General features: G+C 45.2%; 2 protein-coding genes across 7 annotated transcripts in view; one reads left to right on the forward strand and one right to left on the reverse strand.

Annotated features, from left to right (window-relative positions):
• Positions 1–1791, reverse strand: part of LOC111144840 (RNA polymerase III subunit A) — a 47846-nt gene extending 46055 nt beyond the window's left edge. The window contains exon 1 of the mRNA XM_022499370.1: positions 1616–1791. Coding sequence (XP_022355078.1) covers positions 1616–1659 — 44 coding nt within the window. The 5' untranslated portion in view covers positions 1660–1791. The remainder of the gene's footprint in view (positions 1–1615) is intronic.
• A 1902-nt stretch (positions 1792–3693) lies between these two features.
• LOC111145098 (ribosomal protein S24) lies at positions 3694–9859 on the forward strand. 6 transcript variants are annotated; one of them, XM_022499731.1, is made up of 8 exons: positions 3694–3756; positions 5233–5298; positions 5390–5599; positions 6717–6827; positions 6954–6956; positions 7461–7478; positions 9350–9371; positions 9771–9859. In XM_022499731.1, exons 1-6 carry the CDS (start codon positions 3754–3756, stop codon positions 7464–7466), a joined length of 399 nt encoding a protein of 132 aa, XP_022355439.1. In that variant the 5' UTR covers positions 3694–3753; the 3' UTR covers positions 7467–7478; positions 9350–9371; positions 9771–9859. The 6 variants fall into 6 exon arrangements, with proteins under 6 accessions (XP_022355439.1, XP_022355441.1, XP_022355442.1 ...); XM_022499733.1 differs by lacking the exon at positions 7461–7478; XM_022499734.1 differs by lacking the exon at positions 6954–6956.
• The last annotated feature ends 4058 nt before the right edge of the window (positions 9860–13917 follow it).

Raw genomic sequence — 13917 nt, forward strand, 5'->3', positions numbered from 1 at the left:
CTCTGCCTTTGGCTCAGGTCATGGTCTCAGGGTCCTGGGATTGAGCCCTGCATCGCCTCACCTCGCCCAGCATCTGGCTCTCTGCTCAGCGGGGAGCCTGCTTCCCCTCCCCCGCCCCCCCCACCTGCCTGCCTCTCTGCCTACTTGTGATCTCTGTCTGTCAAATAAATAAATAAAATCTTAAAAAAAAAAAAAAAACACAACCAAAAAACCAAAACAAAACCAAGCCAGTATAATAGAGTGCAGAAAGATAATGGCACAAGATGAAATCAGTGTGGTGTGTGGGGTCTGGTCATGCTGCACTTGGGAAGGCTGGTAGAGATTTTACATGTTAGTACAATGGAAAGCCACAGGAAGGTTTTAAACTGGAGTCAGAAAATCTAATTTGCATCTTAACAGGGTCTCTTGGGCTCCTTCCTGAGAACAGATTACAACTGAATATGGGTGGGGTTTGGGGGGTGGGAATGAAGGGCCAGGGTGAATACGGAGAGCCCACTGGCAAGGATTCCTCCAAGTAGGACACTTGTTTCCCATGGACGGCAACCAACTGAACAGCCGCCCAAGCAAGAGATTCTGTGCGTCCATTTTACACCCTAAACCCCTCTGAAATCCATCTCTCCAGTGACTCTACCAACCTCATGCAGAAGGACATCATCATCTCCTGCAGTGGCATCCAAGTTCTCCCTCTCATTCTGTCCCCCAAGAATCGAGACACGTTTCAGGAGAACTCTATTATCAAGACACTCCCCTGCTTAAAATGCTCCAGAGGTTCGTTATGGCCGCAAGAGGATTCTGGAACACAGCTTCCAATCTCCTGCTTCCTTCTCATCACCCCTTTCTCCCTCCAGTATGCTCCTTAAAGGCTGCTGGGTCTGCATTCTTCTGCTTGAGTCCCTTTCTTATTAGGTGTTTGTCCTTGCACTTGCCAACACTGACTTGCCTACCTTCTCCAACTAAAAGAGGCAGTAAGGTCTTATTCGCGTCCTAGCTCTAAAACTTATGGCCGGGCCTAGCACACCACACCTTCCTCAGCTAAGCGTCTGTTGCAAGAATGATTGGTTCATTTCTCCCGTGTCAGCTCTAAGAGGAGGCCACGGTCTGATAAATAAGCTCTGAGGGACAAAAGGTCCAGAAGAGCAGCCTCATTTCCGAGACTGCTACACATCACCCAGTGGGATAGCTTTCTAACTGGAAACTCTATCCTTTCGGTCAGCAAATATCGCCTCCGTGTTACATGCTCTGCAGCAAAACCACAATTAGACACAGTCCCCACCCGAGACTGCGCCCCATGCTGCAGTGGCAAAAAGATTTGCTGGGAAAGGTCATCGTTTGACCTCGGAGGACTCGTGCGTAGGGCCACAGCTCGCGTCACACATAGCAAGCCCCGGGACCAACCCCCGCCTGCAGTCCCCCAGGTGTTGGATTACCCTCTGCCTGACCAATAGTATTTGACCTATCCTGATACTTCTGAGTGTTGCCCACACCTTCGGCGGACCTCCCGGCCTTCCCCTTCCAACTGAATCTCATCTCTGACTCCTCGAGACCCGGGACCCCTGACACCGCACCCCCTTGCCCCTCGTTTCTCCACCCTTTGACCACTCTTGCTTCTCCTTACATTTTCTTGGCCACATCCGTCTCTCGGAACTGTTCCTTCACCATGGTGACGGCTGCCGAGGTACCCTCCCCAATACGCGGGGAGCTAGAGAAACGTACGTCCTCACACCTCCTGAGGCTGCTAGTCGGCTCGCTGCTAACACCTCCGTGGCATCCTGTCGGCCACCGTAGAGCGCCCCACGTAGAGCGCCCCACGTGGTCACTTCCTCTTCCGCTACTCGCCAGTGCGTCAGTCAAGAGAAGGCTTCGGACAGACCGCTTTCCGCCTTCTCCCTACACTGCCATCTTGCGGCGCCTCGTTGAAACTGCAGCGGGGTCGGTTCTGGCAATTTCAAAAGCCTTTTTGCGGTTCGTTTCTCCAGGTCACACACATCAATACCACCTTAATTAAGATTGATCCTCTAATTTTTTACATTAAGGTGGAGGCTTAAATGAACCTGCCCAGGGAACAGAAGTACGAAACTGGAAGACCACCAAAGGAAATAAATGGGTCAGGAAACAAGGTCATGCGTGCAGTTTACAAAGTTTCTTTGAAAAAGAAATGAGGGGGCACCTGGGTGGCTTAGTGAGTTAAGCCTCTGCCTTCAGCTCAGGTCATGATATCAGGGTCCTGGGATCGGAGCCCCGAATCCGGTTCTCTGCTCCGCAGGGAACCTGCTTCCCCTCTCTCTCTGCCTGCCTCTCTGCCTACTTGTGATCTCTATCTGTCAAATAAATAAATAATAATAATAAATAAAAAAGAAATGAATTAAACTTATATGATTGATTACAAAACCTGAAGCTATAAATCTGTGAAAAGTAAGTCATGGTGAGCAAGATGAAGGGAGAATAGGAATTGGAGATCATTAACGTAGTCAGGAAATAAACAACTTGCGCACACTCTGTGACAACCTGTGGGAGGTGATCCTAGTGTGACATCTCAGCACATGAGACTACCAAGGAAACCACACCACTGTAGGATTTAATGCTACAGAGCCTGAAACTTCTTTACTATTTGTAAGAAACTCTAGACAGAACTGAATCAAGTGGTTCAACACCTTTGAGTTTTAAGAAAGGATGCTATTCAGACTCCATGGATCCTCATTGGCAAAACACAAATGTAAAACAAAAAGCAAAGCAAATCAGACTTTACTTATTTCAGCAGTTAATCACTTAAAATCTCTTTGGAAGAATATAGACAGTACTAACAAGATTTGACGAGGGGCTTTTATCATAGAGGTTAGAAGCAAAGGTTCTGGAATCACAGTCGCTCCCGGGGTACCACCACCTGAAGTTGTGGGACCTTGAGAAAGTTATTTAGTCTCATTTTGTCTTGGTTTTCCCACCTTATAAGAGAGGTAATAAGTATCCTACTTCTTAGAGTTATGGGGAAGGTCAAATGGCAAAATGAATGTGAAAGTATTTAGAATGTAATAGGCACATAGCAGTCACTCAATGAATATTAGCTATTGTTATTCTGAAAAATGTAGAAAAGCTATCCTCAAAGCCTGCACCTTTGTCTCCTCTTCCACACTAATCTTTGGAGGTCCTAATGTATGTATTTGAACATGCACGTATGTTCCTTATTTTTGCATGGCCATGTCACTTTAAATAACAAATTTATGGATCAAATATTCATAGAAGTTTTTTTTTTCTGGTAAGGACTAAGGTTTTCAGAAAAAATACAAATTAAAGAAAGATTCTTTTATTTTTAATTCAGAAAACTACCACAGGATCTCAAAAAAAGCAATATTTAGCAAGAAACTAAAATGGTCGGTTTCGTGCAGTTGAAATAACAAAGGGTTTTGAATCGGTTTCTGCGGTTTCCCTCGCTATAAAATGAAGCTGGTCGACAGGATCTCCTACGATGTCTTCTAGTTTTACGAAGGTTTAACTCGTATTGAGATAACTTAAAGTATAATTCAGTTTACCGTAATTTTAAGTACGGGAAATTCAGGACAACGAATTGGAATTGAGACTGAACGTCTGCTATCGTGGGGGCGGGCCTTGGGCACTTTCAGTCAGGCATTGGCGCGGCCGCCCTCGCCGGGCTGGCCACGCCCCCACGCCTTCGCGGGGGCCTTCCTTGCGCATTGATATGATTGGCCGGCGGGTAGTGGGTCTCTTTTTCTCTCCGGTGCTTGAAACTCGGGAGCCATCATGGTGAGTCTCCCCAGACCCGTGCCGTCATCCGGCACGTATCTGAGCCATCCTTCGTCCCCGGGTCCTGCCATTTGTGCTACGGCCACCCGAAGCTCTGTCGCTCTTTTTTTGGCTGTGTCTGACGGAGGGTGGTTGCCGAGAGTCCTGGAGCCGTCGGCTGGGACCTGACCCGGGCACGCCGGGGTTCAGAATCCAGGGCCTGGGGATTGCGAGGGCGCCTGCTGCGTTTGTCGGCGTCGTGGAGCCTAGTGGATCGGGCGGGGTGGTCTGAGACTCCTCTCACCTGCGTTCTCGGTTTGGGATAGGCGGCTTGCAAGTGATGGCAGCCCCAGAGATGAAGCGGGTGCCGGCGGCGCCCGGGCGATTTGTGGCGCGTGAAGTTGTCCGCATGTCTAACCTAGAACATTGTCAACGGGACGGAACCTCTTGTACCTTGCGGAAACCGAGATCTTGGAAAGGGAGGCCCGCAGAAAGCTTGCCTTGAGTACATGACGACTGAGCTCTGTCAGTAAAGGTTCAGCACCCATTCGTAATCCCACCGTACGTGCAAGCTCCCTCTTCCCTCCAGTGTTCTCAAGAGTTGGGGGCTGTTCAAGTGAACTTACTTCGGTGTGGCTCTTCGCACTGAAGTAGTAATTCGGCACCAGTCGTTGCCATGGAAGCCTCTCCTTTCTCTCTTTCGGATGAGATTTCTTTTTAGTGTAAGCATGCTGAATGCCCACGTTCCTGGGTGCTTATTTGTGTAAAAGCTGTTGGGCCATTTAGAAGGGAGCAGGTTTTCTTGTGGGGTGTAAGTTGGCCATGCACGGTGGGTAGTTGACATGCAGATAGTGGCAGCGTTTGTGTCGAATTTGTGAGGGTGTTACGAACGTCATTGAGGCTGTAAGGTTTGTACAAGTTCAAGTAGTTTTACTCCACAGAAAGGGTCCTTACATGAGGGTGAGGGTGGTCTCCCCCCGCCCCGCCCCAAGGAGACAGTGCAAAATCTGGCGACATTTTTGATCCAAACTGGAGAGTTGGGGGTGCTACTGGCTTCTAGTGCAAGGGTGGTACGGGACGTTCTAAAATGCACAGGACAGTCCCCACAGAGAAGTAGTGGGGCCAGAGTAGTGATGTTGAGATTGAGAAACCCTTCTCCAAAGTGATTCCCATGCCAAGGGAAGATTCCAGCAAGCTGTGGAGTATGTTCTCTTGGTACTGAGGATATGTGTGTTAAGTGTGTCTTAGGAGTTAGGTGGTGGGGGGGGTTGTGGTTTTTTTCTTTCCGTGGAAGCGTTCCCACCACTAGCTCATGTAGCTGTTGAAGGTTTAAAATGTGGCGCCTGCGGAATTGCATCTTAAATGTGACTTCATGTTTGTAAATCATCCACATGTGGCTCGTAGGTACCCAATGGCAGCTCTGTACCTTGGAAACTCTCAGCAGGGTCAGGAAGAGGTTGAGTGGATTGCTAACTCGTGGTTTATGTATGTTTTTAGAATGACACAGTAACTATCCGGACCAGGAAGTTCATGACCAACCGACTACTTCAGCGCAAACAAATGGTAAGGGAGGACATATCAAAGTTTCATTGTTTCTCGCTTTAAAAGACTCATTTTGTAATAATAAGCACTAAAACCTGTTACTTCTTTTTAGGTTATTGATGTTCTTCATCCTGGAAAGGCAACAGTACCTAAGACAGAAATTCGGGAAAAACTAGCCAAAATGTACAAGACCACACCAGATGTCATATTTGTATTTGGATTCAGAACCCATTTTGGTGGTGGCAAGACAACTGGCTTTGGCATGATTTATGATTCCTTGGATTATGCAAAGAAAAATGAACCCAAACATAGACTTGCAAGAGTAGGTGTTCTCATTTGTTCAATAGTTGCTGAAGACTGAGTTTTTCTTTTTTTTCTTTTTTACTTGACAGAGAGACAGCAAGAGAGGGAACACAAGGAGGGGGACTTGGAGAGGGAGAAGCAGGCTTCCCGCAGAGCAGGGAGCCCTACTGAATCCCAGGACCCTGGGATTATGACCTGAGCCAAAGGCAGACAACCATTGAGCCACCCAGGTGCCCCAGGACTGAATTTTTCAACAGCATTGTGTTGTGGGTGCAGTGGAATGAGCAAGAGCAGGCAGGCTGTGGAGGGACAGCCCTCAGACCTAAGGAACTAAAGGGGTTAAGAAAGAAGGTTCTTTGATAAATGAACAGATAGAGTACAGGGCTTCAGTAATGGCGTCTGCAGCTTTTGAGGAGGTGGCATTTGAGCTGGGTCTAGAAGGGTAAGTAATGGAGTACTTGTGGAGATAGGAGCTGGAAATAGGGGGATGGGTTTGGAAAGGTTGGCACCAAATTGAGATCCTTAATTCTAAAAGTCTGAGTTTGGACTCCACCCTCAGAGATAGCCAGGAATCGTGAAAAGGCTTTTGATCATTTTCCTAGTGAACTACAGCAATGAGTGGAGCAAGCTCCCTTAGATTCTAGATTATAAACTGTAGATTATTATTTTAAAGTAGTACTTGTGTTTTTCTCTCTTTATTCACTGCCATCAGGTAAGTCTTCCAATAGAACACCTGAGGGGAAATGATGGTGTGGTAGGCAGATGCTGTACTCTTTAGTTGGGTTGCCTCGGAGGCCTTGCTGAGGAGGTGACCTTTAAGCTGAAATCTGTTTGAAGATTTGAAAGCAGTCTGGGCAGCAGGAACAGCACGTGCAAAAATGGGCAGAGTGAAGAGGAGTAGATTGGAGTGTTGAGAGCACATGTGGTTACTGTGCCACTGATTTGCGCATGGCGTGTCTCAATTGGATTACCTTTCCTGTTTTATTACAAACAAGTATTGTTAAATGTACTTGAAACACTTTTGATTTGGGAAGGTGCATTTCTTGAGCTGCTTGACTTGTTTATGATCCCTACCAGATCAGTTAATGCTGAGTTGATGTTCACAGGTCACTTAAAGGTACTCCTTTTTCCTTTAGCATGGTCTGTATGAGAAGAAAAAGACCTCAAGAAAACAGCGAAAAGAACGCAAGAACAGAATGAAGAAAGTCAGGGGGACTGCGAAAGCCAATGTTGGTGCTGGCAAAAAGGTATTGCTCATCAAGGAGAATACAGAAATGTCAGTTGCAGGTCTTTAGTTTCTAGAAAGGAGGGATTTGTTTCCTTAAATAACCTTTTTTAATGTTTTTTCTTTTCCCACTTCTTCTGGATTACAGAAGGTAATGTGTTTTGAGACGCTACATGATGTAGTATCTTAACACCTCACTAGAGTAGCTTTGCCCACCCTTTGTCAGCTCACAGATCAGCACAACACAGGGGCCACATCGGTTCAGTGATCCTAGTAGGCACCTTGCAAGCCCTGTCAGGAAAAAGTTTTCATTTTACTGCTAATTGGTTTGGACTGTTAAAAGAGGAAGATTAAACTTATTTGCTTAAAACAGATAACTGGTTTAAGAAGCAGTTGAATCAATGTGGCCCATGTTTTCCTGGCATGCTGGAGAGGCAGCTGAAGTCTCGGTTGATTTCCTCTCCAGTTAGCCAAGACTTAAGTGATTTTAATGATAAGCAGCTTTTTACCAGCTTTGCCAGCTAACTGTAAATAATAGTTGAATTAAGGTGTTGGGTTGTTAAATTAACAAATAATCAAGTGTTCTGTGAACTTTTTTTTTTTTTTTTTTTTTTTTGCTTTTTCCCTCTACTTTCTTGGATTTCTTATTCATCAGAAATGAAGTGTCTAGCAGGTACTGAGATTGTGAGCACGGTGTGGGGATGCATCACCTTCACTGAGTTTGCTTTGATGCTTTGCATGTGTTGGCTTTTGGACAACAAGAGTTTTATGTAGTATGATCTCTTATAATTTAACTGCTTTGTTTTAAAATGGTGTATAATGAGGAAGGGAGAGAAACTTTTAATCACGTTTATTTTGGAAACTCAGAAATGCATGTTAATGTTGCGAAGTGACCTGGTGTTGGAAGGTGGGTACTCTACTGAGTGGGCATCTTTTAACTTGTAGTTGGGAAATGCTGTGTCCCAGAGTTATATACCCAGGAAACAGCTTTAGTTAACACAGGGCCTGGGAAAGGGCCTCTCATTTTGTCATCAGCAGTCTTTCCCTTGGGGATCCTGAGGACTGGTCAATTTCTTTGGCAGCTCTGGTAATAAAACCGTCTAGGAAATCTGGCGAAGCTTCTGTCTAGAAAGCGTTCACTCAGATCTGCCTTTTACGGTTATACTGCTTTTTATTGATCTCTAATTTTTCATCTGATGTCCATTTTTCTTTTAATTGAAAAAATTCCAAGGTAATTATATATTCACACCAAAGCCTCTGATATATGATAAACTTTTTCTGTAAATTTTTGTCAGAGAGGTCCACTACCCCACGACATTTTTGCATATTTGAGCAGCCTAAATCATGTAAAGTGGGCTTAAGAGGGGTTGGGGGTGTAGTAGGGTTTTGAAACACTGGTAGTCCTGCCCCTGTGTACTTCCTGTAACAATGACTCCCTGCCAGGCAGTAAATCTGGTATGCCTGCCCAGGCCTCTCTAATCACATTGTCTTTCCAGCCATGGAGTTCTAGTAATGGATGAACTGCCAGAGGAACTACCTTCTGCTTAGAACTGCTCCCTTTTTGTGAGGCTTATACTTACCAACTGAGTTTGCTGAGGTTGCAAAGAAGAGTCAGTGGACTGATCTAGAACCCAAGGACATTTAACCCGTTCTCGTCTTCATTCAGCCTTTGGGCCCCATGTGTTTGTGCTCGTTAGTGTTCGCCAGTGACGTGTGGAGGGGCTCCCTGTGGGGACCTGAGCCATCACTATTCCCTCTTCAGATGGCACTGGTGCATTTCATTAGCAGAGCTCGGGAAAACTGGCTGGGAAATGAATGCGTGAATGAGCACATGTGTTCTTTGGCTCCAAATAGCCAGATTTACTAATGTTACTTTTAACTGTTTTTGTTTGGATGTTGGAATTGGTATTTGCTCTTAACCTTTTAGGTACAATAGAGTTGTTTTAAATTAAGGAATAAATGTTCTTGTTTGAAGAGCGCTTGAAGCATTTTCGTTTCAGCCCAGTTCAGCCTTTTTAAAAACTAATTTGCACTACTTTTGGTGGCTGTGAACAGTAGCTTTTAAAGTATTGAGCTGAGACAGGTTTTAAAAGACTTAGCTTGATCATTTAGAACTCTCTTTGAGGTTAGACTCTAGTGTGGGATGATTCCTGGCTCTTTCGGTGGTGCTTGTGTGCCCAACATGATGTTGCTGAGCAGCAGAGCAGGAGGGTTGAGGGTCAGGTATGTGTGCTTCATGTATACGTAGGCAGTGGCAGCCTGGATTGGCACTGCTGTTGGTATGATGATCTTTTCGTTGTGAAACCATTATGCCACTTTGTTTACATAAGAACCATAGTAATCACTTGAGGTATTCTCCAAATTGAGAGGAATAAAGAGTGTGTCTGAGGAGTGCTCTGTATACAGTTAAAAAGAAAAGTTATTTTTAAGGTAACTAATTGCATGCATGTAAATGCAGATTATTTTGGAGTTTGAAAAGGGACTATTAATGAAATGTTTCTTTTCCTTCTTCCCTCCTTTCTCCCTTCCCTGCCACTGATTCAGTGAGCTGGAGATTGGAAAACAGGTATAATTCAAGCTTTTCATGTGGATCATTAGGCTTTACTGATAACAGTAATTTGAAAGTCTAGAGCATGTGAAATAGTTTTTGTTTTTTTTGTGTTTGTTTTTGCATGTGAAATAGTTTTAGAAGTTGATTCACAAATACTTCCAAGAATCGTAGCTTTTTAAATACTGGTAGTGACATGGTTTTGTTTTTAAAACTTAATATTTAATTGTTTGTTTCAATGTTTGCAAGCTTTATTTCTTGATGTTCTCATTGTGTTATCACAAACTTAACCTTTTAGGTCAGTAATACTTATTTTGCATGAGTGTCATTAATTTTGGAGTTTGCTGAAGATTTTGAACTTCAAACAGTTTTAAAGGTGGTTAACTAACTAAATTTTTCCTTTTCTTTGTTTCACAGAAGGAGTAAAGGTGCTGCAGTGGCTTTATCTGTGGTGATTGTGCAGATTTTTCATGAGAGGATTAATAAACTAAGAATGTTAATGTGTCTGTTTGAAATGTGTTTGAAATTTATTGGGAGTGTTAAGAAAATTACTCTGCTGTTAGAGTAGATTTAGATTGCTGCCCAAGTTTACATATTCCAGTACTCTTTTAGTGAAAACTTGGTATGATTGTCGTTTCTTTTAGTAGCACAAATAATGTAGGTATAGGGTATCAGCAACATGAGAGCATATAGGGCCAATCTCGTGTGCTCATTGTTAATACTTGCCATCAGTCTAGTAGATCATTATCTGAAAGACACACTTGAAATCTCCGTTAATCCCTTTTGGTCTTCCTAGAACCCGATGTCGTTCTTATTATTGAAAAACTATTTGCCGACCTCAGTAGAAAATTACTAGTTCCCGTTTTCATCATTCATCATGAAGTAAATGAGATCTGCCAAAATTATCTGTGCATTGTAGGTTTGTGCTTGTGGGATAACTGAATGGTGTATTATGAGTGGGGAATTTGGAAGAAGTTAGTATAATGAATATTTGGATGTAGTGTGTAATTGCTTGGTAAATCTGTATATGCTTTTGGTGAAACATGGACGGTTATGTAGTATCACTTATACTTTGCTGAATGTCACTTCCGAGTTTGGTTTTTTCAGGTATCAGAGTTGATAACCAGGTTGATAACCCTGAGCTCTGGGTTATTGGTCACTTGTTTGGCTTTGAGAGGTGTGTGTGGTTTTTTTTTTTTTTTTTTTAAAGATTTTATTTATTTGGGGGAGAGAGAGAACAGGGTTACCAGCAGAAGGAGAAGGAGAAGCAGACTCTCCATGGAGCAGGGAGCCTGATGTGCGGTTTGATCCCAGGACCCTGGGATCATGGCTGGAGTAAAGGCAGACGCTTAACTGACTGAGCCACTCAAGGAGCCCTGGCTTTGAGAGATTTGAAGGGCAGTTGTTTTAGGTTTACTGTAAGGGTTGGGGGTGCCTTTTGATGAGAAGGGTAGAAAGTGAGGAGTTGGGAGAGCTTGGGTATTTGGGAATGGGGTGAAGAGGCATTAATGGCTTAAGGGTTTTGGATTCCATTTTCCCCTGAAGTTGGTATAGGATTGGTTTGTACCTTACGTGGGTCTATCTGGGAGTCAAGCTTATAAATATGATTAGGAGCTATGTAAGTAGATGAAAAGCACTAGTGAAACCTCAGGAAATTGTAAAGGAGTGAAAGACCTGCTTGGTTGGGTAGATGGGGGGTTCGGGAAGAAGGAAGGATCGTGATAGAAGGCATGAGGATGCTGGAAGGAATGGTTGTGTGTTTTGGAGAACATGGTGAGAGGCCTTGATTGAAGAGGGACGTGCAGAGTAGAGAGCAGGGATGTAAGGGCTGGACCTGCTGGCTGAGGCCTGCTGATGACAGGTGTAGTTGTTTCACTTGGAGCTAAGCTCAGGCTATGCTTTTGGGTTTGTGGAATTCATGGCCCTTTGGTTTCCCTTGCTAGGGCCAGGACCTAAGCCTGGCTGTACTGGTAGGAGAGTGTGGAGGAGTGGGGGATTCAGGACTGCTAGTGTCAGTTTTCACCAGAGTGGCTAAAAGGTGATGTGGAGTGGAGGATTTTTCAGCTAGCAGTGCAGAAGCCATTCTGGTTGCAAACATTGCAGGAGAAGATGGGGTTCCTGTGGCAGCGAGGTTGAGGGAGCAGAGGACTGATAAACAGCGTGCAGGGGCAAGGAGAAGGAAAAAGAGAAGGGAGAGCTGGGAGAGGTGACACCTGGGCTGGCCTGCGGTAGAGCACTGGATGAATTGGAGGTGGGGGAGGTGTTGGAAAGTTGAGGAGCAGAGCTAAGAGAAGCAAAATAAAGGGTATGAGGTGGGTTTGAGAGTAGGGTACTAGAGACTGATGTGAAGATAGAGGGCACAGCTGTGGCCAGCCTGAGTGGAGGTGAGGGTAGCATTCACAAGATGAAGAAGCTTTTCTGTTGGGATGTACTCAGGAAAGGCAGAGTTGACAGTCATTCAGCCAGTGTAGCCTCTTTGGGGAAGGGAGTTACTATTAACTCTGGCTGGGCTTGGTTTTCCAGGGGAGCTGCCTAGGCTGAGCTATTGCAGAAGTCACTAACTGATATTGTCTGTAAGCTCTGTTGCACAGGCACAACATTTTGAAACTGGACAAGTTATAAAGATCGAGATTTCCAGCTTCTTGAAATACCAGGCACCAACAACAAACACCTCAATTTCCTGTGTGATGATAGTTGGCAAGGTTAAATGCTTGGGTGCCTGCCTTAGGATTGGTGTTGTGCAGTCCACCATGGCCTCCATGGTCTCAGCTCCTACAGCTAGCTTGTACCCTCTCCACCTGCCCTCTGGTTTTGTGTCCCTTCTGCGGATTCTTCCATTTAGTCCAGGTGGGTGTCGGCAAGTCACTTGGTCAACTGATGGAGTAGCTTTTCTTTCTTTTTTTAAGATTTTATTCATTTATTTATTTGACAGAACAAGCAGGGGGAGTGGTAGGCAGAGGAAGAGGGGGACAGGCTCTCTGTTGAGGAAGGAACTGGTTGTAGGACTCCCATTTCAGGATCCCAGATCATGACCTGAGCCAAAGGCAGATGCCCAACTGACTGAGCCACCCAGGTGCCTCTGGGTTAGCTTTTCTTTAAGATTTATTTATTTTAGAGAGTACGTGAGTGTGAGCACATGCACGAGAGGGAGGTCTCTGGAGGGGCAAAGGGAGGAGGAGAGAGAATCTCAATCCCTGCTGAGCAGAGAGTCCAAGATCCTGAGGTCAGCTAGCAGACCCTGCGTCGGACGCCCAACTGACTGAACCACCCAGGCACCCATGGATTAACTTTAAATTGGGCTACTCAAGGGTACCTGCTCTGTTGACCGGACTGAAGAGGCTGTTTTGAGGCCGAGATGGTGGAGGACCTGTAAGAACAGTTTAGAAACTGCAGTGCTAAGCAATGTGTGATAGGGAAGGACACACAGGAACTCACTCAAAATTGTGGAAGGTCTCTGCTGTTGAACCTGAGGATTCGTAGAGATGCAGCATTGTTGCCCCTGACAGTAACCAGACCATGCCCTGCTGTCAGCAGTCTTTTTGAAAGGGACTTTGGGAAAATGCAAAGTTGCCTTTCCTAAGCAGTCAGCAGGGAGGGAGAGTACCTTCCTTTCCTTAATTTGGCACTGGGGGGAGGTTGTGGATTCTTGAGAGGAAGCAGGGATCTTTAAAGAGTGGTGAAAAGAGGCTAGAAGTGATTCTGAAGGGGGTGGTTTTACAGTCTCCAGTGAATACTGGGGTGCTTCTTGGCCTCTTATCACAGCACCCAAGTTGCATTTATAGTTTGCTGCATGTGCCCAAGCAGTCAAGCAGCTTTTAACACTGTTCTGCTCTTTGTTTCCTGATAAGTTATTTTGGGTTCTTAAAAACAGCATCTTAATAGGTCATAGTCTTGGAGCCAAGGCAAGTACCATCTAAATTCTGTATAAATTTTCTCCTTTATCCTACACAATAACCCTAAGAGACTGATCTCATTGGGCCTATGGAGGAGAGTTTAGAGCAGTTAAGTGGTGGGGCTGGGAGTAGGGCACAGTTGTCTTGGTTCTAGAGAATTTTATTTTTTAATTTTTTTTTGGAAGGTTTTATTTGACAGAGAGGGAACACAAGTGGGGAGTGGGAGAAGAAGCAGTCTTCCTGCTGAGCAGGGAGCCCACGTGGGCCTTAATCCTAGGACCCTGGAATGATGACCTGAGTTGAAGGCAGACACCTAAGGGCTGAGCCACCCAGGTGCCCCTGACTCCAGAGTCTATCCCTGTGCTTTTATTCAGTCAAATACGAATTGAGCAGTTCTCTGCAGGGCATGTAAAGGTTAAAGGTGGACAAGACTCGTGATTTGTATACCCACTGTGTGCTCAACAAGGTGCCCATTGCCATGGGATAATTGAAGTGATAGATGGCCAACTGAATTTCCTGTTGGCTAGACTGCTGTGCACCCTGGTCCCTGTGGGGGAGGCCTGGAGAGATGAATGAACTAACCCTTCTCTCAAAGCTCAGGGGGTTTAACAACTCACTGCAGTCTCATGGCCTGATTCCTCACTGTGAAGCAGCAGACAGTGCATAATTGT

Source organism: Enhydra lutris, unplaced genomic scaffold (genome assembly GCF_002288905.1).
Source record: "Enhydra lutris kenyoni isolate GAN:26980312 unplaced genomic scaffold, ASM228890v2 scaffoldscaffold12, whole genome shotgun sequence".
Lineage (NCBI taxonomy): Eukaryota > Metazoa > Chordata > Mammalia > Carnivora > Mustelidae > Enhydra > Enhydra lutris.

Excerpts from the sequence above, each read along its gene's own strand:
- LOC111145098 (XM_022499730.1), top strand. Across the intron at positions 5,299-5,389 it reads TACTTCAGCGCAAACAAATG|GTTATTGATGTTCTTCATCC; the intron begins GTAAGGGAGGAC and ends ACTTCTTTTTAG. Across the intron at positions 5,600-6,716 it reads CCAAACATAGACTTGCAAGA|CATGGTCTGTATGAGAAGAA; the intron begins GTAGGTGTTCTC and ends TTTTTCCTTTAG.